The sequence below is a fragment of the Agelaius tricolor genome, unplaced genomic scaffold (assembly GCF_023055355.1).
Source record: "Agelaius tricolor isolate 1412-34295 unplaced genomic scaffold, bAgeTri1.0.p SCAF_59, whole genome shotgun sequence".
NCBI lineage: Eukaryota > Metazoa > Chordata > Aves > Passeriformes > Icteridae > Agelaius > Agelaius tricolor.
Window position 1 is genome coordinate 823,978 of NW_027269319.1, and position 22,599 is coordinate 846,576.

The window sequence follows — 22,599 nt, forward strand, 5'->3', positions numbered from 1 at the left end:
ATTCATCACTACTACAGCAATAGTAGTGCAAAAATTTTCACTAGTAATGCCAATAGAAATAACATAAACTCCCCAAAAGAAAACGTTAAACAAGAGCAGTGTTACCAGCCAATTCACAAACCTTTTCTAACAGTGGAAAAGTGAAAGGTTTGTTGTGAAAAGTATTGATCTTTTACACTGTTGAAACTATCAATACCACATGCTGGGGTTGGAACTCTCCAAGAAACAAATATTGATTTCCCTCTTTTCTGATGTACAGATGACAGACAATGGCTGAACGAACTCTGAATCTTTTAATTGTTTTGAGGCCAACAGATTCTGTTAGTATTTAATTTTTATTGTTTCATTGTTCTGCTGTTTTCTGCTGCCACCCCCCTACCCATCTTTGAAACCTTCGAGGGGAGATACTTTGCTTTTTTTTCCTTTTTTGTGTTAGAAAGACAAGTGAAGGAGTAGTTGAAATTAATGTAGTATTCCCTATACTGCAGTTCACTGTCCGGTCTGGTTCATCTAATTTTAGTATTACCTTCAGGAACATTGTAGCAATTTATTTGAAACACAAGGTACTAGTGATGATATAGCATTCTTATTTTTTAAAAACAACACACGTTCCAGAAAATCATGCTATAAAATAAATGTCTTCTTTATAATAGTGAACTGTGGACATTCCATCTCAGTATAAACACTACAAACAGAAATCCTGCTTCAGAATCTTTAATTTCACCAATTTTACAACAAATATGAATGGCAAAATTGAAAGAGAAAGACGGAGGAATACATAGGCACATGTGTTTCTATTGATCCAAATGCTAAGCAGAATTTGGAGCAAAATGAAATGGATTAGAGCAGAGTAAATTTTTTTTCTTTAATTTTATTTTATGGAATAAGCATTAATCTTCAGTACCGGGTATATGTCATGTAAAGCTTAAAAAGTAGTTATTCATTGTCCTGAAGATCACCCAGACACAGTAAATAAATTTCATTTTTTTGGCAAGAGATCCAGGCGTTCACGCCATTGGTGATGGATCTTTCTCAAACACTGTCCTGTCTCTCATATAGTAATGAGATTACCTTGCTTGTTTTTGCTTGTCACTAAAGCCAAGCACACAGTTTTATTGAATGTATTGTTTCACTTTTCTGTTGCCTTAATATTCCTAGTAAAATATGATCTTTCTTTCCATTGGTGTCTGTGTCCTTTAAAACACCCCTGTCAATTGACAGAACAAGGGCCTAAGACCTACTGGGATCAACGTTAGATTTGTTGAAGTTGCCTAAGCAATGGTTTGTGCCACTCATTTTTTTCAACAATAGCCCAAGTCTGTAGAAAAGGGGAACTTAAGCAAGTATCTTGAGTTTCCTGAAAAGAACAAAATTCTTGGACAGCAAGCAGCATTCCCAAAGAGCTAGCAGCAAACTGAAGATACCTTGATGAACGGATTAGTGAGATTATGAGCCACGTTTGCCTGTGATGGCAATGTTGCCTTTTTCCCAACCTGGAAATGAAAGTAGAGATAATTTTAGTAAGGAGATAATATAAAAATGGATCTTTATTTGGAAGTTTTCAGGGGCAGTTATGGAAGATGTCCACAAAAGCCCACTCCCTCCAGAGATGAGTACATATTTGTAGGTTTTAGGAAATTAGCGTAATTGATAAAAAGCACTAATTAGGACAACAAGTGGTGACGCAATTCCCCCCCCAGGTCAAGTTCCTTCTCTGGAGTCCCCCCTCTTGGCACTGGCTGTACTTTGTCCATTAAAATGCATCTCAAAGAGTTGTTCTTGTGTGCCAGGAAGAACCAAGATGGCACTGGGGCCTTGGACCCCCCAGCGCTTGGAGCTCTGGAATTTGTTTTGTCTTTCTGCTTAGGGAAAGGACTTGGAAAAGTATTGGGAAAACTGGTGACTAATACAGTAGGATACAGAGCTACAAACATATATGCAAAGAATATAGAAAACATAGAAAAAAAGGCAAAACCCAAATGGCATCAGCAAGGTCTTGGGCATGAACACGTATGTCCAGATGGCCTTCTCAGCCCTATTTCTGTGTATTTCTGGGAACCAGAGAATCCTGCTTGAGCCTCTGCGGAGATGGATTTGGGAAGTAAAAATTTGTTTATTTTTTTCTCCTTGGGGCAGCTCCTGTTCCTAACATCAGCTAAGCCTCTCTCCACCTGATGCCTCTGTTGCAGCAAAACAATTCATGGCAGACAGAAGACACTGACAATTCCAGGGACATGGCTTTCTCCAGTGCCAGCTGTGAGTGGGAGTCGGAATAAAAACTCTGTAAACCACAACTCCATTGGAAGATTCCTTTCCTTTTCATTCCGTAAATAAGCTCTACATTCCCTTCTGAATTGTCAGTTGCTTGTTAAAGATGGGAACTTCTCTTTTATGATTTTTTTTCCTATGGTTTGGAATTGGATGAAGGTCTCCTTCATTCACAAACTCCAGACCAAACTGCCTTTGGAATATGGCCCATGGGCAGTTTTTGCCCAGCCATGGTACTTCTAGATCAGAAAGCAAAGGCAATGGTATTTGCAGCCAAAACCCAACAAAGCCTGGGACAGCCAAAACATCCTGGGGAGACACAGGCCTCCAGCTGTTCCTAGAAATCAATGGAGTTCCTGCCAAATGGCTCTGTAGCACTAAGTGCAATCTCTTTGCCTGGATCAGAGCCTTGCTCAATGGAAAAAGCAGAAAGATCAGCCAGGGTGCTCCCAAAGGCCCATCACATTGTTTTTATTCTGCTCATCTGGCTTAAGTTTGCAACTCAATGTGTGGCTGCGGTTACACTGATGAGGAGGAAAGAAAAACAAAACAAACAAACAAACAAAAAAACACCAATAAAAAAAGAGCCTCATGGCAGGGCTATGACGTTCCACAAGAGGAATCACTGCTGTGCATTTCATGGACCTCTCTCAATCCTATTAAAGTACTGTAGTCCTGGTTTAAAATAGAGAGGTATGAAACAACTTTGGGAGACAGAGACTAAAATGGCTTATGGATTTTTTTTTAAGAATGAGGAAAATTACTCAAAAGGTGGTTTTTTGTAACATTTTAAAATATACTACATAAAAATTAACAACTGCAATAAGTAAGAATTAAAAAAGTAAGTTCTTTGGTGTACAAATAATTAGAAACACAGAAATGTGAAGATATGAATGCATATTTTCATAAAAATATGAAATTACAGACAAAAGTCGCTGATGGTAGAGACAGGAATGTGACATACACACACACTGAGTCCATGCAGCAACAGCCAATGCTTATTGAATGGCTGTGGGAAATGGATTTGTGAAGAATTCTCACAGCCTGACAGAAAGCTCACAGTCTTGTACACCTGTATGCAAACACTGAGGTAAGGTGTGCTGACTTAGGAAGGCCATGGAATAGAGATGACATTGTGGAGAGAGAGAGAGACTGAACTAGAAACACGTTTCAACAAGTTTCAAAATATGGCCCTGCAAAAAGACTAGATATTTTAGAGAATTAGAACTGTGAAAGATGCATTGTAGCAGGACCATGTGGGGAAAAATCGAGGTGATTTGTGTTAGAGTTAATAGCAGCATTGTGTGGCAAAAGCTAATAGGTTGAAAAACATTTATAAGGTATTGTAACCAGGAAATAGGTTGGCTTCTGCTGGAATGGCATTGAGTTTTACATCTCTTGTGTCTCACTATTCATCGAGACTGATAATGGAATCAAATCTTTTTAAATGCCTTCCAGTTGCCCATCTCTGCAAAAGCTGGGAAAACCAACAAAAGGCACCCTCTTTTATAGGGGCTTCAAATTTCCCACTCTTACCTAGCTGATTGGACAAGGGTCTTAGCTCCACCAGCTCACTGGCCAATGATATGGGTGCATTCATGGTTCAAACGGGTTGGCTGAAGTCCCCTGTTTGAACTTGAATCCAGCCTATCAGTAACACACCCGGGGACTTGTTTGCTTCTACTATCCAATGGATTAGGCTGGTTGAGTTGCTGTCTTGTTATGCCACATCATCTGTGCAGCTTTAGGCCACCTATAGCTGTCACAACCAAAAACTACATACACTTAACTATAATACAAAGGTTGGTACTTTAATTACTCCTTTTTTAATTGTACTTTAATTAGGTCTTTTTACATTGCTGGATTTTTTTTTTTCTTCTGAAGAGAAGCTAGGATACTGCTCAAGAAAACTATCACATCCAGTAATTAAATTCCCTGATTTCTTCTGGTGCTGGGTAAGACCTTCAGGCTGAAAGACTTGACTGAAGGCAAAGAACTAGTTCTGTGTGGTTTTGTTGACTGAAGACCCAGTACCAGTTCTGCTCCCTGTCATATGGGAGGATGCACCCATTGATGACCCAGTACTGTTTCTGGTTGGTTTCTGGTTGGTGAATGTGTCCCTTGATGACCCAATACTTGCTCTGCTTGGTGTCCCACTGGAGGGTATGTTGCTTGCAGACAAACTGTAACTTCTGTCAGATATCGCATGGGAGGATATGTCCATTGATGATCCAAAACTTGTACTTAGGTTTTGGGTCATCAGTGGACATATTGGACAGTCTGATGTCACACTGGCGGGTATGCTGCTTGCAGACAAACTGTCACTTCTGTCGGATATCCTGTGGGAGGATATGTCCATTGATGATCCAAAACCTGTTCTGTCTGGTGTCACACTGGAGAGTGTGTTGGTTGCAGACCCAGGGTACGTTCTGTCAGATATCTCATGGGAGGATATGCCCACTGATGATCCAAAACCTGTTCTGCTTGGTGTCACACTGGAGAATGTGTCGATTGGAGACAGAGTGTACATTCTGTTGGATATCCCATGGGGGGCACACGTCCATTGATGATCCAAAACCTTTTTTCTCTGGTGTCACAATGGAGAATGTGTCGGTTGGAGACAGAATGTACATTTTGTCACATACCCCATGGGGGGACATGTCCATTGATGATTCAAAACCTGTTCTGTCTGGTGTCACAATGGAGGGTATGTTGCTTGCAGACAAACTGTAACTTCTGTTGGATATCCTGTGGGAGGGTATGTCCACTGATGATCCAACACCTGATCTGTCTGGTGCCACACTGGATGATGTGTCGGTGGTATACAGAGTGCGCGTTCTGCGTGGTACCACACTGGAGGGTACAGGCACAGTTCTGTCTGGTGCCACAGTGGATGTTGTGTCGGTTCCAGAAACAGTATAGGTTCTGAGTCTAAGCTCTCCCCTGTGTGCTGGAATAAAAAAAATAGAAAAACAAATCAAGAGCAAATCTACGTTTCCTGTTAAATACCTCTCACAAGGGTATGTATGTGAAGTACTTATAACTGTTTGCTTCTTAAGTGCTTATTTGAAACACATGGCACCTGATTATAGACACTAATCTTTAATAGACAAAGGACATTAGCACAAGTATCCTGCCCTCAGAAGGGTTGGAAAACAATGGCACTTTATTTGAAGTGCTACACAATACTTACAGAGATCTTTTATCCCTCATCATTATAATTCCAAGGCTGTGTTTTTTAATCAAGTAAACAAACTTATTCTACAGTCTCCCTGTCACTGTTATTGGGGAACACTTGCCCTGTTGGCCACAGAAGGGATTTATTTGTTTTTGGATATATTTCACTATTAATTGAAATCAACACTTAATGCTCTTCAAATATTAGTCAAGCATATTGTTGCAGGCAACATTTTAATTAAATTACTCTAATATTCAAGTATGTTACAACAGTCTGACCAGTTAAAAGTTCACATAACTAGAATACTGAGTATCAAACAATTTTTGCATAGAAAAGGCACTTTCTTTACCAAATAGCATGTGTGGGGTTGAACTAACGTGTTTTTGTAAACTTTGTCCTAAGTTACATAATGTGATTTATAATATAAGTTTCATATTGTTATTATTTTAAACTGCATGATTTGTAATATTTAGTTACAACTATTACTTGTGTAAGCAAAGACACATGACAAGGAGAGCATTTGTACTGGGATATGTGCATTCCTTGGCTATGTAGTAATGTTGGCAAGTGATGCTCAGTTGATTAAAATCAGGTAAGAATTGCTACTACTCCTGTAAAAAATTAGTTTCTGGGAGACATCACTGCTTGGTGTATTATAGACACTTCCAGATAAGTAAACACTGTCAGTATGCTTTTCTGTTTTGCCTGTACTGATATCTCCATTCTTTCATGTCTGCCATCATCTCAGTAGCTGGAAAATTCTCTTTTGTGGCATATGTTGGTTTTGCATGGGTTTATTTTTGGTCAGGAGGGAAGAAGCCAGCCATAAAAGTGGTATTTCTGTGAGGAGGTGCTAAAAGCTTCCTCCATGCCAAGCAAAACCAATTGCTGTCTCCCTCTGAGAATAGGCACACTGCTAAGTCAATTACAAAAGCTTGTAATGCCTCTATGGTAATTTATTTATGAAAGACAAAACCTTGGGAACTCTCTTTTTCTTCCTCGGAGAGGTGGGTAGGTGCCAGGGTCTTCCTGCTCCAGGGCTGGCCATGTGGCCAGGACGGCGCAGCCAAGATGGGCACAGCCAGGCTGGCGCCATGTGGTGCGGCTGTCTCGGTGTGGCTCACAATGAGCTTTATTTGCTTTGCTTAGCCGCTTTTAGCCAGCCATGCTGCCAACAAAGAGCCAGAAGTAGTGGCAGTGGATTTTTTTTCCCCTTTTTGGTGCGCCACATGAGGAGAGGCACTGAGTGGAGCTGGCAGCTGGCGCGTCCTGCATGGCGCCGGCGGGAGCCGTGTGATCAGTGTGAGGGGCATGGCGAGCAATTGCCCAGGGTGAAGCCTGCATGGGATCAACCTTTCAACGCTGCAGAGGTCTATAAAACTTTTCAATTGATAGAACTTGAGAACAAATGAACTTACGAACACTAATTCTCTCCTGAGTCAGAGAAAAAGAAAAGGGGAAGACATGTGAGGAGAACAACATGGCGACACTAAGGTTGGTGCAGAAGAGGGAGGGGGAGGAGGAGGTGCTCTGGGCCTCAAAGCTGAAATTCTCCTGCAAGCTGTGGTGAGGACTATAACACAACAATCTATTTCCTTGCAATTCATTAAGTGCGTGGGGGAATACAGAAATCACCTGCAGCCTGTGAGAAAAAGGTGGTCATCCTGGAACGTGTGGATGCTGAGAAGCTGTGATCAAGTGAAAGACTTGAAAGAGAGAGAGAAGCCTTGCTTCCAGAGATAGAAGAAAACACCTTTGCTTTCATACTAGAACAGCTTATCCTTGAAACAAAACCCCGTGAACCAAATGGCCCATGAAAAAACAGTTGTGGGAAGACTTCTTTGCCCTTGGGAGTGACTCATGTTGCAGCAAACTTGGGTGGGGCTGCTACTCGTGAAAATTAGAACCACATTGGAAAAGTTCACAGAGAACTGTCTCCTGTGGAAGAGACTCCATGGCATAGCAAAAAAACACCTCTCCCTAAGCAGACTGAAGAAAGACTTTTAGAAGTGACAATCTGACTAAAAGCCCCATGTTTTGTCTCCCTCTGTTGTTGGTCGGAAGGAAAGAAGGGCTATGGAAGGGTTTTAAATCTCATGATTCTTTTTAAATTTCATTAATAGAATTTTCTTTATATATTTTAAAGTTTTGAGCCTGTTTTGCCTTTAAAGTCTTTTACTTCTAATCCTTAACTCAGCCCATGAGCTTTTTAATTGTTCTTTCCCCTTCCTCTACTCAACTGTGGCAGAGGAGAATAAGTAAAGGATTTTTTGTAGGTGCACTGGCTTTTAATGCACTGTAGGTGCATTGGCTTTTAGCCAATGTCAAACCCATGACACTATCAGATTTTACTTTACTTACTATCACTGTGAGAACATTCACATGTTTCAAAGCAAAAAAACCATTCACTACTAACAGTACTAAGAAAAAGTTACAATTATTTGAGGTCCACATTTACTGAATTCTGTCCTACACTATTTCCAAGAAAAAAAATGCAAGACAGAGGGTGACAAGAAAAAAGCCCAGTCTGACAAATTTCTACAACTTAGAGAAAGCAAAGTTTAAAAAGCAAGGAAATGCAAAGAACTGCAATGGCTTAGGGAGAGGTGTTTTTTTGCTATGCCATGGAGTCTCTTCCACACGAGACAGTTCTCTGTGAACTTTTCCAATGTAGTTCTAATTTTCACGAGTAGCAGCCCCACCCAAGTTTGCAAGGAAAGGCTATTACAAAAACATTAATGGTTTAAAACAGAAAGAAAGGAAAAAGCCTTTAAAAAATTTAAAATAGTAATGAAAGAAAAAAATGAAAAACCAAATACCCATCCACCTGCCACCAACACTCCCCCAAACCAAAAAAATCCAAACAACCAAGCAACCAAACACAAACAAAAATAAAAATAACCAAGCAAATGGGGACCACTAGAAAAAAAAAAAAAAACAAACCTACTAAAAATTACAAAAATTTTAATCCCTGTCTTAGCTATCACCATCCCCTTCCTCTTCTGAAAAACGTCTCTGAACATTTCTGTTTGTGCTAGTTTTAATGCTACATTACGGAATGCTACATTTACAATTCAGTGTTTTGTGCATTTACAATTAAGTGTTGTTGCGTTTGCCTACAGCAGCTGTGCAGCATGAAGGGAGATGCTGGCTGGGAACCCACATCCTGTCATTGCTTGCAAAGCACACTTAGCAGCAGGAGCAGGAATAGGAGCAGCAGCTCTACCAGATGCTTGGGGTGAAATGTGAGGCTGAAGAAGATCTGTTTAGTAAAAGTAAGTTTTAATAAGCAAGGAAATGCACAGAATGGAAATAGTTATGGTTACAAGGAAAGGTGATTACAAAATGTTAATGGTTTAAAACAGAAAGACAGGGAAAAGCCTTTGGTTAAAAAGAAAGCAAGCAAGCAATTAAAAGAAGTAAAAAAAGAAAAAAATCAAAAATCAAATACCCACCCACACACCTCAACCCCTCCCCAAAACCAAAAAATTCCAATCAACCAAGCATCCAAACCCAAACTAAAACCAAAAAACCCCACAAGGAAATAGGAGCCAATAATAAAAAACACTAATCCATGTGTTAGCTTCCACCATCTCCTTTCTCTTCTGAAAACAGTCTCAGAACATTTCTCTTAGCACTAGTTTTAATACTCCCTTATGTTTATATTTAAGTATTGTTTGCCCAGAGAAGCTGTGCAGCATGAAGGGAGATGCTGTCTGGGAACCCACATTCAAGTGACTTTAATTGCTTGAAAGGCACAAAGCACACTTACCCACAGGAACAGGAGCAGCAGCAGGAACAGCAACAGAAGGAGGAGGTGGAGGAGGAGGTGGAGGAGCAGAAGCAGGAGCAGGAGGAGGAGGTGGAGGAGGAGGTGGAGGTGGAGGTGGTGAACTGCTTCAGAGTCAATGTGGCAGTGTGAAGATTCTGTTTGGAGAAAGTAAATTGTAATAAGCAAGGAAATGCACAATACTGGAATGGTTGTGTTTGCAAGGAAAGGCTGTTACAAAATGTTAATGGCTTCTAACAAAAAGAAAGGGAAAAGTCTATGAAGGAAAGGAAAGGAAATTGCAAGGAAAGGAAAGGAAAGGGAAAGGAAATTTCAAGGAAGGGAAAGGGAATTTCAAGGAAAGGAAATGAAATGTCAAGGAAAGGAAATGTCAAGGAAATTTCAAGGGAAGGATATTTCAAGGAAAGGAAAGGAAATTTCAAGGAAAGGAAAGGAAATTTTAAGAAAGGAAATTTCAAGGAAATTTCAAGGAAAGGAAAGTTCAAGAAAAGGAAAGGAAATTTCAAGGAAAGGCTATTTTAAGGAAATTTTAGGGAAAGGAAAGGAAATTTCAAGGAAAGGAAAGGAAATTTCAAGGCAAGGAAATGAAAGGATATTTCAAAGAAAGGAAAGGAAAGGAATTGCAAGGAAATTTCAAGGCAAGGCAAGGAAATTTCAAGGAAAGGACAGAAAATTTCAGAGAAAGGAAAAGATATTTCAAGGAAGTTTCAAGGAAAGGAAATTTCAAGGCAAGGAAAGGAAAAGGAAGGCAAGCAAAGTTCCAGGAAAGGAAAGTCCCAGGAAAGGAGGAAGGATAATAATATTAAAAAAAAAAAACCAAAAAACAACTCAAAAACCAAACACATACCCACCCACCACCACCACTCCCCAAAACCAAAAGAAATCCAACCAACCAAGCAACATTCAAACTACAACAAAAAAACCCCTAATCAAATAATGACCAATAGAAAAAAAATACAGCACTAATTTTAAGTCCTGTGTTAACTTTCATCACCTTCTTTCTCTTCTGATATATGTCTCTGAACATTTCTGTTTGCACTAATTTTATTGCTTCAATATGTTTACAATTAAGTGGTGTTGTATTTGCCTACAGAAGCTGTGCAGCATGAAGGGAGATGCTGGCTGGGAACCCACATCCAAGTGACTGTAATTGCTTGCAAAGCACACTTACCATCAGGAACAGGAGTAAGAGGCACCAAAGCTGCTTCGGATTCACAGTGAGCCTGTGAAGATTGTCTTCCTGTTCTTAATGCTTCAATTCTGGCAGCTGCCAGTGAGTAGAGATCCCTAAGATGTCCAAATATGTTCTTTAAATAAAAGTAAAAGGAATCATTAGTGCCAGGCAAGCTACACTTAAATGCCAAATAGCACACATCCACATTTGTTACAAAAGACAGAATTTTTTTTTAGCAGAGAAATCAAATACAGTTTGGAAGCCAGGCAGATTCTTAGTCCCAGGACTTGAACATCAAAAAGTTCTAACAATGGATTTTGTATTTCTTCTAGAATGTTGAATAATGTAATTGAGGAGCAGGGAATGAGTCCACACCCTAGTTAGAAGATGCTGTGATGTTTTCAAGTATGCAATACAGCACTGAGCTCTTGATACAATTTTTTCATTTTATTTAAATACAAGACTCACTGCAGGTTCAATTTTTGTTCACAAAAAATTACCACATAGTTTCAAGCTAATGTTCACACTTCCAAGATGAGTCAAGTTACTAATCCTTCCACTCCACAGCAAAAAAATTAACTTGCAGTAACAAAAGAAACATTGTAAACCTACAGACCTCTGAAAACAAATAATCCAATTGCACTAGAACTGGAAAGATGTAGCTGTTTCCATGTATGTAGTGGAATAATGTCCCAATTTTGTTATATTGGTTTAGATTGATGATAAAGTTAGCAGGACAAGAGAGCACAGATGATTTGGCAGTACTGGTAACTTTATATCTACCCCAAGTAGTCTCAACTAACCGTTGAAATTATTGGTCTTCTTTACAATGCATAATCATATTTTATTTGTTATAATTTTCCCTTCAGATAGTATGAAATTGGACTTTTGAATGTAAACCTGTGATACAGACAAAAATTAACCTTGTACCACAAACAGGGATTTACAAAGGTTTTTCAGTTTTCCTTTTCAGTTTTCACATTGCTGATCTTCAGAATAGATGTTAACCCAGGTAAAATCAACCGGGTTGTTTCGTTGTGGTGTCTAGGAAACAGCAGTGGCAAATTAACCCATATCACATCTTTTTTCATGAGAAAAAATCTCCAAAATGTCTTGGTTCTGTGGTTCTAGTCCTAAAAGAGGATCCTTGAAGATTATAAGGCCTTTAATTTAAATATGCACATCGCAGACTAACTAAGGCAGTTCTAGAGGATGTGCCTGCAAACAACTCCACTGCTTTCAATGACAAGTGTCCCTAAAATGATTCCTACATGCTTACCTCACTCAAGATTACAGGATTGCCCTTAATACAGTTTGGCATGGAGTAAAATTAAAATCCATTAGGTGACCTCTGTCCATAAAAAGGCAAACTTTGTAATAAAACCTCAGTAATGAGCTTGGAAAGGAATCAAACAGGAACTAGAGATGAGGGCAGAGGAGAGAGAGAGGGAAAAGGGTGAAAGAGAGATGAGGAAAGGGAGAAAGAGAAAAAGGGATGGAGAAAAGGAAGTTCACAGTGACACCGACTGTGAGCCATTGCTGCTGTTTGTATATGTATTGAGTTACCAAGTACACCTGAGGCTGCAGGTGAACAAGAACTTCACAGTTCTGCCCCACCAGCGAGCTCCCCAGCACATACTGTACTATGTTATTTATACCACAAGCACTCTGTGCAAATATGAAATGCAACTTTTTGTGTTTATGATTCTCTTCTGGAGAGAAAGAGGGAACAGGCTGCAGGTGCTTCTGCAATCATTGTGAGGTCAAAAAAGAATGGGAGTTGGGATGGGACTTAAAAAAAGAAAAGCAGCATCCACTACCAAATTAGAAAATAAGGATTTTAAAGCTGGTGATTGCCACAATGCCTCCTGTGGAAAGATGCCACCCATGGGACCTTTTGTGCAGCTCTAAAATGGATCATCACTGTACTGGGGAAATATTTGTAATTCAACCGTTTGACAAAAAAATTCATCTGTGCTAATTAAGCTTCATGGGAATCTCAAGGCATTATATATTTCATATTTCCATATTTTAGTGTGAAAACACGATAATGCACACATAATTTATGTCTTTATCATATTGAAATGTATGTATGCATGCAAGAGGGCAACAGTGAGAAATTATAATCTGCCTTTCTTGAATGTTTGATTTTGTGACCCCGATCCTGCAATTATATTCTGCATTAGAACAGAAAATCTACAATCAATTGGGAGGAATTACTGCAGAAGCTTACACACTGTATGCAATACTTACCCTAAGTTCCTTGCACTTTACTTGATTACCTACTCTCTCTCTAATTCAGACAGAGAAGTACAATGAAAGAAATATGTACTCACTCTGCCTTTTCTTCTCTCATTAGGAAAAAAATTCTGCTTTAGCACTAATGTATTCTGCACAACTACAAAGACTAAGGGCTAGTTTCTGTAGAAGACCAAACTTAAAAACAATAAGGATGCATTGCACTGAATCTGCATTCAGAGTGAAAATATGGCACATTATTGGTAAATTTCTCTTTTTTTTCCACTCATTGTTTTGTCCTAAAAAAATCAGTATTTTGAAATGTGCAAGTCTTTAAACCTACAGAAGCAAAATAGCTTCTATATTTAAACATTCTAAATAGCAATCTCTTTTAAATGAGGAATGCTCTAAACACCACAGTTAATTCTAGAACCGTGGGTTGAAAAAATCTGATACTGACCAAGAAGGAGCCTGAAAATCTCATCTTTTTTGTTTGGTTGGTTTTGCTTTTTTGTGGGGATCTTAGTTTTGGTTTTGTTTGTGGGTTTTTTTAATTAGTCTTGTGTATATTAATGGGAAAAAAAGTGAAGGGGATAGAGGGATATTAATTTCCAAATATATATACTTCTGTCCATGTTTGTTTTCCCATCCGTTATTTAATACTGTAACTGCAAAACTGAAAGTTGACATCACCTCTGAAATACCATGTGCAAGAGTATACATGGAAATTCTTTCAACTGTTGACTGCAATACTTTTGAAGCTTTTTGCTCTCCACATGCTCAGAGCATAATCTGTCTGCCTGTTGCAGCTCAGATTCAAAAAGGAAAGAAAATTAAAAAAAAAAAAAAACAGGATTGGTTTTAGACTCTAACCTGGAATGATGCAGCCTCTGGCCTGTCTCTCATTGCTTCCTCTGAAAGGGTCTTCAGGCTGGGGAGTGGCATGGCTGATGCCACAGCCTCGTCTCTGACCTAAAGGGAAAATAGCCCAGCATCAGTGGTAATTCTCCTTCAGACACACCAGCGGGGGTGAACGGTGTCCCCTTGAGCCCATTGAGTGGACTTGCTTTGATCACTGGACCTAACATCCATGGATAAAGTACAACTGATTGAATTTTCATTGCAAATAAATCTCTCATTCACAGTGCTGGGAGAGAATGCTACCAAAAAAAAAAAAAAAAAAAAAAAAAGTACCCTGCCCTGAAAAGAGAAAGGCCACGGACATGGCACGACGTATCTATTACTGTAAAAACACAGCAGTTGCTGCATGACATTCACTTCCAAAGTTTGAAAGAAGCCAGTATGAAGATGGTGATGGCACAAAGGAAATTTTTTATCAGCACAGTTTGCTGTAGGTGAACCACGCAGTTTAGGTTCTGTCACTTTCCATGAGCATTAAAGGAAAGAAACTTGAAAAAGATATCTGAAAATAAAGTTAAGAACAGTTTTGGTGAATACAGAAACTAAAATAAAGAAGAGATTCCCATTTTGCTAGGAATTAAAGATGTAGTAAGGGAAATGGACACTCCAAGGTAATGAAAACATCTCTGGCTCTGTGCTGCTGTAGATTAAAAGCAGTTATAAAACCACCTACCATTAGAGCTATAGTATAATATGAAAATATTCCTTTCTCCTAAATAATTAATATGTATAGCTTTGTTGGACCTTTAAATAGTCTTATACCAGGCCACACTTGTACAAGTCAGAGAGAAAACTTGAGATTATTATTAAATTTAAAATGAGCTTTAAAAAAATACCATGGAAGGTTCTGACCACAGATTATGACTTCCTGCATTTTCTTTTCCTATTAATAATTTTCAGAGGTTAAAGTAGCAGACACAAAGCCAAATGTTTTATGGCCACCAAGTATGTGATCTCTCATTATTCAGTAGAGGGTTAACCACCACAATTGCTAATTTTTTGTATGTTGCATTAGTCTTGACAACCAGAAATAGTGCTCAGTGAGGGAAGGCAAGGGAATTTTGTCATAACTTCTACATTTAGAACAAGGTGTGTGTATACTGCAAACTTGCATTTTATTCCACTATAGTTTTTTAAGATGGTAGAAGTTGAGGGAGGAAACTTCAACTCTAAGGAAAGGAAGTTGCTTTGCAACAACTTTTCTCCTCCCCTGAGAATAAACAGTTCTAAGAGTTTGGCATGTTTGGAACACAAATCAGAGGGAGCACTTCAAATTCCTACCTCATTCAGGGCAGCCTCCACAGCTTTTATACGATTAATGATCAACTCTTCGTCTCTATTATAAAAGAAAAGAAAAGAAAACAAAACAAAACAACAATGGAGTAACTTTATAGAACTGAAGCTCTTCCAATGTACAAATTAATCTTCAGCTACTTTATGGTTTTGATGTCTTGTAAAATAATTGTTGATAAACTGTTGAAATTGTTGATAAATTGTTGATAAACTCCAATGCAAACCCTGAAAATAGTTCATATTGGTGCATTTGGTGCATTTCCAAATGAAAGATGCTTCTGTTGAGGATAAGCAATTAAAACTGATCTAATTATATGCCTATCAAAACTATCATGGCTTGGATACAGAGGTCATTAAAAGTCTCTAGCAGGATGGTATATTCTTGTATTGGAAAACACTGACAGATTCTGTTATTTCATCTGCTTTGCTTATATGCTCCAAAGGGAGAAAAAAACCCCTATTTGTTGTGAAGAGCTGCTAGAACAATGAAGGGAAAGTTGTCTTTGTTGATTTTCAGTTGCTATATACAGAAAAAAAATGCCATTTTTCACATGAAAATAATCTTTTCTGGATATATGTGTGGCCACAAAGAAGAATGTCCAAAATAGATTGGGGTGATTACAATGGAAAGGGCAAGCGTTCCAGAACAAATCCTTCTGCAGGTGACAGCTGCTTTGATCAAATCCTACCAAATAACATTTGTCATTTTAATTAGCTTGTTAAACATTTCATTGAGGATTATACAAATTGCATTATTTCCCTGGTGCATAAAGCCCTTACAGTTTCTCAGATGTTCGTCTTCAGAGATCAAATGAACCCATGTATGACTAAAATTTTTTTAGATCCTAGCCATAAAACAATATTCATAATACATGCTTCATACTATGCTAAGTATTAGAAGCAAAGTTTGCAAAGTTGTTGTTTTATTTTAATCTCACCATATGGTGTAAGAATAGGTTAGTAATAAGCTCCTTCAAGTCATGGGGGCTCCTTTTGACCACCAGTCTTTTCAAAACCAGTGCCTGAGCCTTTCCTGCCACTCTAGGTTGTGGTGCAAGTGGTGTGGGGATTAGGTCTAAATCCAAAACTCCCTGAAATCAGCTGGAAGATCTGTCTTGTACCACAGGAAAGGCAAGATCCAAAATGGGTTTCAGTCCCTTTGGCAGTGAAGACCTGTCCCCTAGCTGATGCTTCTGTATTTACTATAACTAAATGGTATCTGCCTATAACAAGATGGCGTGGAAACACAGAGAACAATCATTTCTTAAATAAACAAAACTTTAAGATCTGCCAAAGAGATGTTGTCAGATCAGTAAGATCACACAGGTCTTTTGTTTGCCAGTTATTTCAGCACCCAGAATTTGGAGCACTATTATGGGATAACTGCATAAAATGTATGACCTAGTATTTTGAACTAACACTTTTGTTTTTAGAAGACTATGTCTGAATTTCAAAAAAAAAGGAGACAGATGTACTTTTCTCTTCTAACCTTACACTTTCCAGGGCTAAAACCTGCCCATGGAAGTAGGAATTTAAATTTTTATACATTTTAAGTGACATCCCCCAGGCCCCAGGGCTCACATTGCTCCCTGTTGGATGGCACGTTCTGCCTCCTGGAGAGTCTCCTGCAGCTGCTGCTGGTCCTGCTCTGCATCTTTCAGGAGTCTATTCTGGTGATCCAGAACTTGGTCTCTTCTCCTCAGCTCTTCTGTTGCATTAGAGAGGCTCTGCCAGCAGAGAGCAGAGTTACTCTGTCGCCCAAAGAAACTTCACTTTATGCCACTGGCTACTGACCAACATGGAAGACAAACTGATTGTGAAGTAGATTTGGACCACTGCATCCTACGGTTTTATGAATTTCCTAGCAAAAGCATTAATGACTCAGAACCATCCCCCCCCCCCCCAGTTTTTAGTATATTTGCTATGTATAAATAAGTTTTAGAAAACAAAATTAGCGTAGGTAAAAAGCCCAAATCAAACCCCCACTGAAGACTTTTTCCTTAATTGTTGAAAATAAAACATCCATAGCTTAAGAAAAAAATGGAGTCTTTGAAGTGTTTTCTCAGTAGCCTAAAATTCTCAACAGACTGAGTAGTGTGTGTATTTACTCCTCTTATTTCATTTATACAAGGATTGCACTATTTGGCTTGTTTAACAGAAGGTGAAACTCTGGTGACTGTTCCAGAAGAATAACATTACCATCAGAGGTACATTGGAGACCTGGTTTCTATCTTTGTTGGTACATGAGTGCAATTCCAGTGTATTACTCAGCTCCTGAATCCGTCGCTGGTGTTCTTGTAAAAGCAATTGTGCCTCATGCTCACACTGCAAAGCATTATCTAACTCCCCCTGTACATTGTCTTGGTTGATTCTCTGGAAAGAGAAAGAAGTTGTGCCTGATTCTGTAATTATATTCAGTGCTTTCCCCACCACTAAGTGAGTTCCACTTGCAAACCTACCAAATTCCAAAACAAATGCATGCTTAGGATTAGTATTGAGGTTTTTTTAACATGAAGACAGATCACTGGACAGTAAAATGGCAGACCAGTTAATTACTGTGATTTTTATAAAGAACATTCATGTAAAGTCTTGGCATTCATAACTCTTGTCAAAGTAGCACCCTAGGATGCAAAACTTCAATATTTAGAAGGAAAAATACGCAGATCAATGTTCAAAAACTTAGTGGATAGCTTATTAATCCTTGTAAACACCTTTGTGGACTGTTCTTCTCCTCCAAAAACTGTTCCAGATAGAGGAAATAATTCTTCAAGGAAAGTCGTCATCTACGTTTCAACTACAATCTAAAATGCGACAAGTTTCGTCCAACTGTCCCAAAACACTAAGGGAATAAAACCTGTTAAGAACAAAACTGAAGATGACTAGAGATTTTTGAGTTAAAAAAAAAATCCATTTTACTAGCTAGGAACAGGAAGGACAATGGGTGAGACATCATCTAGCAGATATTCTCTGCTTGGAAGTGTTTGGATTGGGACACCCTGGTTCTACCAACTAGGCTTCAGGTTAGGGAACCCACAGTGTCTCAGTAAGTCAATCAGCAACAGCAAAAGACTCAGGGGAATTTTGGGCATTTGTGCTACTGACAATGTCGGAGAAGGCTTTTTCTCCCCCTGCCATAAAGTAACTTCTTCAGGGAAACAGACCCAGGAAAATTTGAATTGTTTTTATTATAACAACATCCATTATTATGTTTTTCATCAACATCCATTTGGAGTTAAAACTGCTACATTTATATTTCATGAACTTCTCATGAACGTACTTTTATTGAATACGTTCATTCCAGCTGACTTTACTCTGTGGAAGTGAAATCTTCTTTTAGGATACATAAATCACATCAACATTTCCAACAAATGGGAGAACCTGCATTGCTGAAGACCAAACTGTCATTTATACAGGATACCTCCTTCTACAAATCAAAAGGAAACTCCAGTGGAAAAAGGGTATTTCTAAATACATCTGTCTTCTAGTTTAGTGACATTTACTGGACAAGTTTTCTGGAAAATTCTATTGAAAGGAAATCAATTTTATGCTTGTTTTCCAAAATAAAACAAATCAAAAAATGTGTAGAAAGGAGAATCTCTTTTAAGCAAGAGTCTCCAAGTCAAATGTACTTACACGCTGAAGTTCATTTAATTGCTCTTGCAGTCTGCAGGCTTTTTCAGCTTCTTTTTGCATCTCGTTGAAAGCCCATCTGCATTCTGCAAGCTGCAGGTGCAGTGAGTGGGACTCTACCTCTGCTGCATGAAGCCTTTGTAAAAATCCAAATATTTCTTGCTGCAAGATTGCTATGTTTCTCTGTCAGCAAACAAAAACAAGTTGATGGGCTATAAAGTCTGCTATTTTAGCAATCAAATGAATAGTATTTAAGACCCAAGAAAGTGAAGACAAAACCATCATTTTTTCCTCTATCTCTAAAAGACATACACAAAAGTCTGAACCTGTCACCTACCAAGGGTTACTGCAAATTCTGTTTACAAAGAACTACTATTTTCACCTAAGGTCTGCTATAAAATATTAGGAGAGAAAGTGTTTGTCTTTTCATTTTGGTTAAAGGGAAGAAGGTTATCTTTACTGAAAGAAAGGATGGTAAACATGAGAAAATAGAAAACAATAATAAAAAGCAACCTTAACACTTACATCAAGCCAAAAGCAAATTTGTTCTTAGAAGCTACTACAGATCTGATAGAACTTGAAAAAAAAATCTTTTACTTGGATACACTAACCTGTTGCGGTTTGTTTCAGGTATGTTCTGTTTCCCCCACGTTATGATGTTAATGGTTCTGCCTGCGTTCCCCTCCGTTCCACAGTTCCTTGTCAATCTCCCAACCCCTCCCCGGTTGCCCCAGTTACCGATGTATCTTTTTAATTCCCCGCCCCCGGCTGCCTGCCAGTCACCCGGCACTCCTGCCTCTATCTCTAGAACCTTCTAGCCAGAGCGTCGGGTGATTGGTTCAGGGGCCGGGGGCCCTCCCTCCGTTTGTTACAATTGGTTCTCCTTTTATGTCTGTCACCTATGTATCCCCCTTCCCCAGACTCTGATTTGTTCATGTGTTGTTACCACCCCTACCTCCCACTCCCTTTAAAACCCAGTGTTTTCCCCCCCCCCCGCCCCTCGGCGCTTTCTTGTTCCTGGATCGTTTGGGTACGCTTGGTCCCTCCGGGGGCTCAATAAAGCCGATTTTGCCACTAGCTGGAGAGTCGCTCTTCCTCCTGCGGAGTGGAAGTCCTGCACGGCAATGTCCCTTTGGCTGAAGGCGGGCTGGCCGGCTAGCCTGGGCGTTCACCATCTGCCGGCCGATTTCACTAACCCTCCTCCAGAAATCCTTTGTCAATAAACAAAAAGACCTATTCACACTCTAATGTGTGACAAATCTACTTCTTAGTGTCCATGTAGTAGTACTTCATTGTCATGGACTCACCACCAGCCTGAAACCAAAGAAATGCTGCTATCAAGGGAGCTTCACCATTGCTGTAAACCTATTTTCCTGAAGGAGGACTGTAAATCTGCTTACTGTGCTGGGCAGTCTGTCATACAATCCAGCTTCCAGGGCCTGGCCATTTACTCTCTGGAGGCCACGAGCCAGCCTCTGTGTGAGGGAGTCCCTCTCCAGGCAGGCTCTGCACCCACGAGCGTTCCCTTGAGCTGTCTCCCTCAGAACGCTCAGGTTGTCCATCAGTTGTGCAAAGCAGTTCCCGGCTGCACTGATAAGTGCAAAAAAGCCAGGACCGTGCATCTTTAAGAAACAACACCACAAAGGAACATTGAGCAGGTTATTAGTTCCCGTTTCTTGTAATATCCCATTCTTTTTCATTTATACAAGATGGAATCTGTAAATATTCTGAAAGACAGACTACAGAATCTGAAGCACTGTTCAAACTTTGCTTTTTAATTTTCAATTCCTTAAAAACAGCATGATCAAAGAAGAAAGTGCCTGCAACTGAATCTAAACACATTTGATTGAATGGCAACTTTGATACCAATTTAGTGTTTAGCCTTTTGGAAAATGCATCATCTTGTCTTTGTCCTGCTATTTCCCTTTATTGACATAAATGATCCCTCTTCTTGTATCCTTTTTCCTGTGACAAAAATGTGGGGATTCTAAAAGTAGAGGTTAATAAAGAACCAGGGATGGCAGCAATGCAGATGAACCAAGGGAACGTGTATCAGTTCTCACTGTAAATAAACTGCAGAAACACTCTCCAGCCTTCAGCTTCCATGGCTCTATATACTGAAAGGATATAATATCCTATCAAGCTGTTAAAGAAAATGAATCTGTTCCAGCAGTACAGAGATGTGATCATTCAGAGAATGTAGAAAAGAGTTATTATTTTATCTTGCAATGAAATTACTCTTTCAGGGAAACAGTCCCACTAAAATTTGTATTGACTAGCTCAGGATATAACCTCTAGTCAAAGGCGTCTGTTATGTATTTCTGCTACAACAATATACAGTTAAAATTACCTTGTTTGCTGAGAACACCCTGCAGTTCTGAGATGGAGCTGATTATTGCAGTATAGAGGTTAGAACTAGTCAGCCAGTGAAGTGCTTCAATACAGTCAACTCCTTCCTCTCCAAAACCTGTGAAAGAGAATTGCAGCTAGCAAGATAACTGAATCACTAAGATATGGCACACTGCTATCTCCAGCTCTTTGAGAAATTAACCAAAAATAAGCATATAAACAACAAATTAGACGGAACAATTTAGACTGTTTTAAGCATGCTTCCAGAATTACTTTTTTTTAAAAAAGTAGATTGTGACTGTGGTCACAAGGGTTTTCAGGGTGAAGAAGAGACGAGAATGTTGACTCCATGATCAGAAGGCTTGATTTATTATTTTATGATATGTGTTACATTAGACTATACTAAAAAGCAATAGAAAGGAAAAAGTTTCTTGAGAAGCTAGCTAAGCTAAGAATAGAAAAGGAATGAATAACAAAGATCTGTGTCTCAGACAGAGCAAGAGCCAGCTCTGCCATGAGTGGTCAAGAAATCCAAACACCCACAGGAGACCAATCACCTGTTGCATTCCACAGCAGCAGATAACCATTGTTTACTTTGGTTGCTGGAAACTGCAGCTTCTCACAAGGAAAAATCCTAAGAAAGGATTTTTCATGAAAGATGTCTGCGACAGTAGATGAATCTTCTAATTTGCAAAACATTTTTGATACTATTTATCCTTTTAGAGGGAAGTATAAACTGGTCTGGTAACAGAAAGGGGCAAGTAGACATAATCTCAAATGAAAATTTTAAAATCCTATGCTAATATTTTACCTGAATCAGAAAGCAATTTTTGTGGAAAATTCTAGGAATTTTAGTAGGAAATAGGTATTAAAAATTATTAGAAAAAGAAGAGGAAATACTTTTTCAAAAAAAAAAAAGTGAAAGTTAATCATTTAGGAACATTGCAAGATATTTACCACAGAGAAGATGCTGCAGTGCCTAGTTCTGAAATCCGTAACACAAATATCAAGGATATCAGATACTGTTGAGTTCATGTGCATAATTGCAATTGTACTTGCAATGCTTAACATAAGAGTAGGCATTTGCTCTTAGAGTGAAATACTTTCATGAAGAAACACAAAAAACACAAATCCATAAATAATAATTGTCAGAATGTCATTAAATATGTCTTTATGCCCTAGCAATAATAATAATATTGCTCTTTGTTATTCCCTAAGCATGTAATTTGACATAACATTTTAAGAACATTGCACTTACGTGTCAAAGGATGCCTGCCTCTGGATTCTCCCAGACAAACTTGAATTCCAGAGCTTCCTCTGTATCCATATGTCCAGATGAAAAAGGTACAAGAATATCGAGCCAGAGCCCTCAGCCTGTTAGCAGCCAGAACTGCGATCACGGCTCTTCGGAACGCATAAACCAGGTTCTTGGCTCTTCTCTGCCTCAGCCTGCCGTCGTCCTGGTTTCTTTCCATGACAGCAGGGAGAGCATAAAGGAGGCTGACGATCTTGTGGTTCAAGAGTTGGTGCTGGTTCACCTGTTCCTGGAGAATGTCTCTTTGGCAAGACGTGGTGCACAGTCGGCCCTAGAGAGAGCACAGGGCCCCTGACAGCAGCACACAGGCTGCCAGCAGGGATGAGCGTGCCTTGAAAGCATCTAATAATGAATTTTTCAAGGAATTGTTTTCCTGGGTCAGTTGTGCACACGTTTGTTCAAGGCCACACAGTTTCTGCCTGCTTTTCTGCTTCCTTTCTTCA

General features: G+C 39.1%; 1 protein-coding gene across 6 annotated transcripts; it reads right to left on the reverse strand.

The window, feature by feature from the left end:
* Nucleotides 1-134: 134 nt before the first annotated feature.
* LOC139605084 (coiled-coil domain-containing protein 171-like) lies at nucleotides 135-22,599 on the reverse strand. 6 transcript variants are annotated; one of them, XR_011684221.1, is made up of 11 exons: nucleotides 19,104-19,442; nucleotides 18,496-18,675; nucleotides 17,062-17,235; nucleotides 16,444-16,589; nucleotides 14,851-14,905; nucleotides 13,522-13,620; nucleotides 10,408-10,543; nucleotides 9,219-9,373; nucleotides 8,634-8,708; nucleotides 3,805-5,199; nucleotides 135-1,493 (listed from the first exon to the last, which is right to left on the reverse strand). XR_011684221.1 is itself a non-coding variant. In XM_071456467.1 (11 exons), the coding sequence occupies exons 3-11, from the start codon at nucleotides 18,553-18,555 to the stop codon at nucleotides 4,942-4,944; spliced, it is 1,158 nt and encodes a 385-aa protein (XP_071312568.1). In that variant the 5' UTR covers nucleotides 18,556-18,675; nucleotides 20,843-20,959; nucleotides 22,100-22,599; the 3' UTR covers nucleotides 2,191-4,941. The 6 variants fall into 6 exon arrangements, 4 of the variants coding, with proteins under 4 accessions (XP_071312568.1, XP_071312569.1, XP_071312567.1 ...); XM_071456467.1 differs by lacking the exons at nucleotides 135-1,493; nucleotides 19,104-19,442 and adding exons at nucleotides 20,843-20,959; nucleotides 22,100-22,599 and having other exon boundaries at nucleotides 2,191-5,199; XM_071456468.1 differs by lacking the exon at nucleotides 135-1,493 and having other exon boundaries at nucleotides 2,191-4,743; nucleotides 5,051-5,199.

Excerpts from the sequence above, each read along its gene's own strand:
- LOC139605084 (XM_071456467.1), bottom strand. The coding sequence starts at position 18,555 with ATGCAAAAAGAAGCTGAAAAAGCCTGCAGACTGCAAGAGCAATTAAAT. Across the intron at positions 17,236-18,495 it reads AATTAAATGAACTTCAGCGT|AGAATCAACCAAGACAATGT; the intron begins GTAAGTACATTT and ends TTCTCTTTCCAG. Across the intron at positions 5,200-8,633 it reads TCCTGCTCCTGCTGCTAAGT|ACTCAGAACCTATACTGTTT; the intron begins GTGCTTTGCAAG and ends GGGAGAGCTTAG.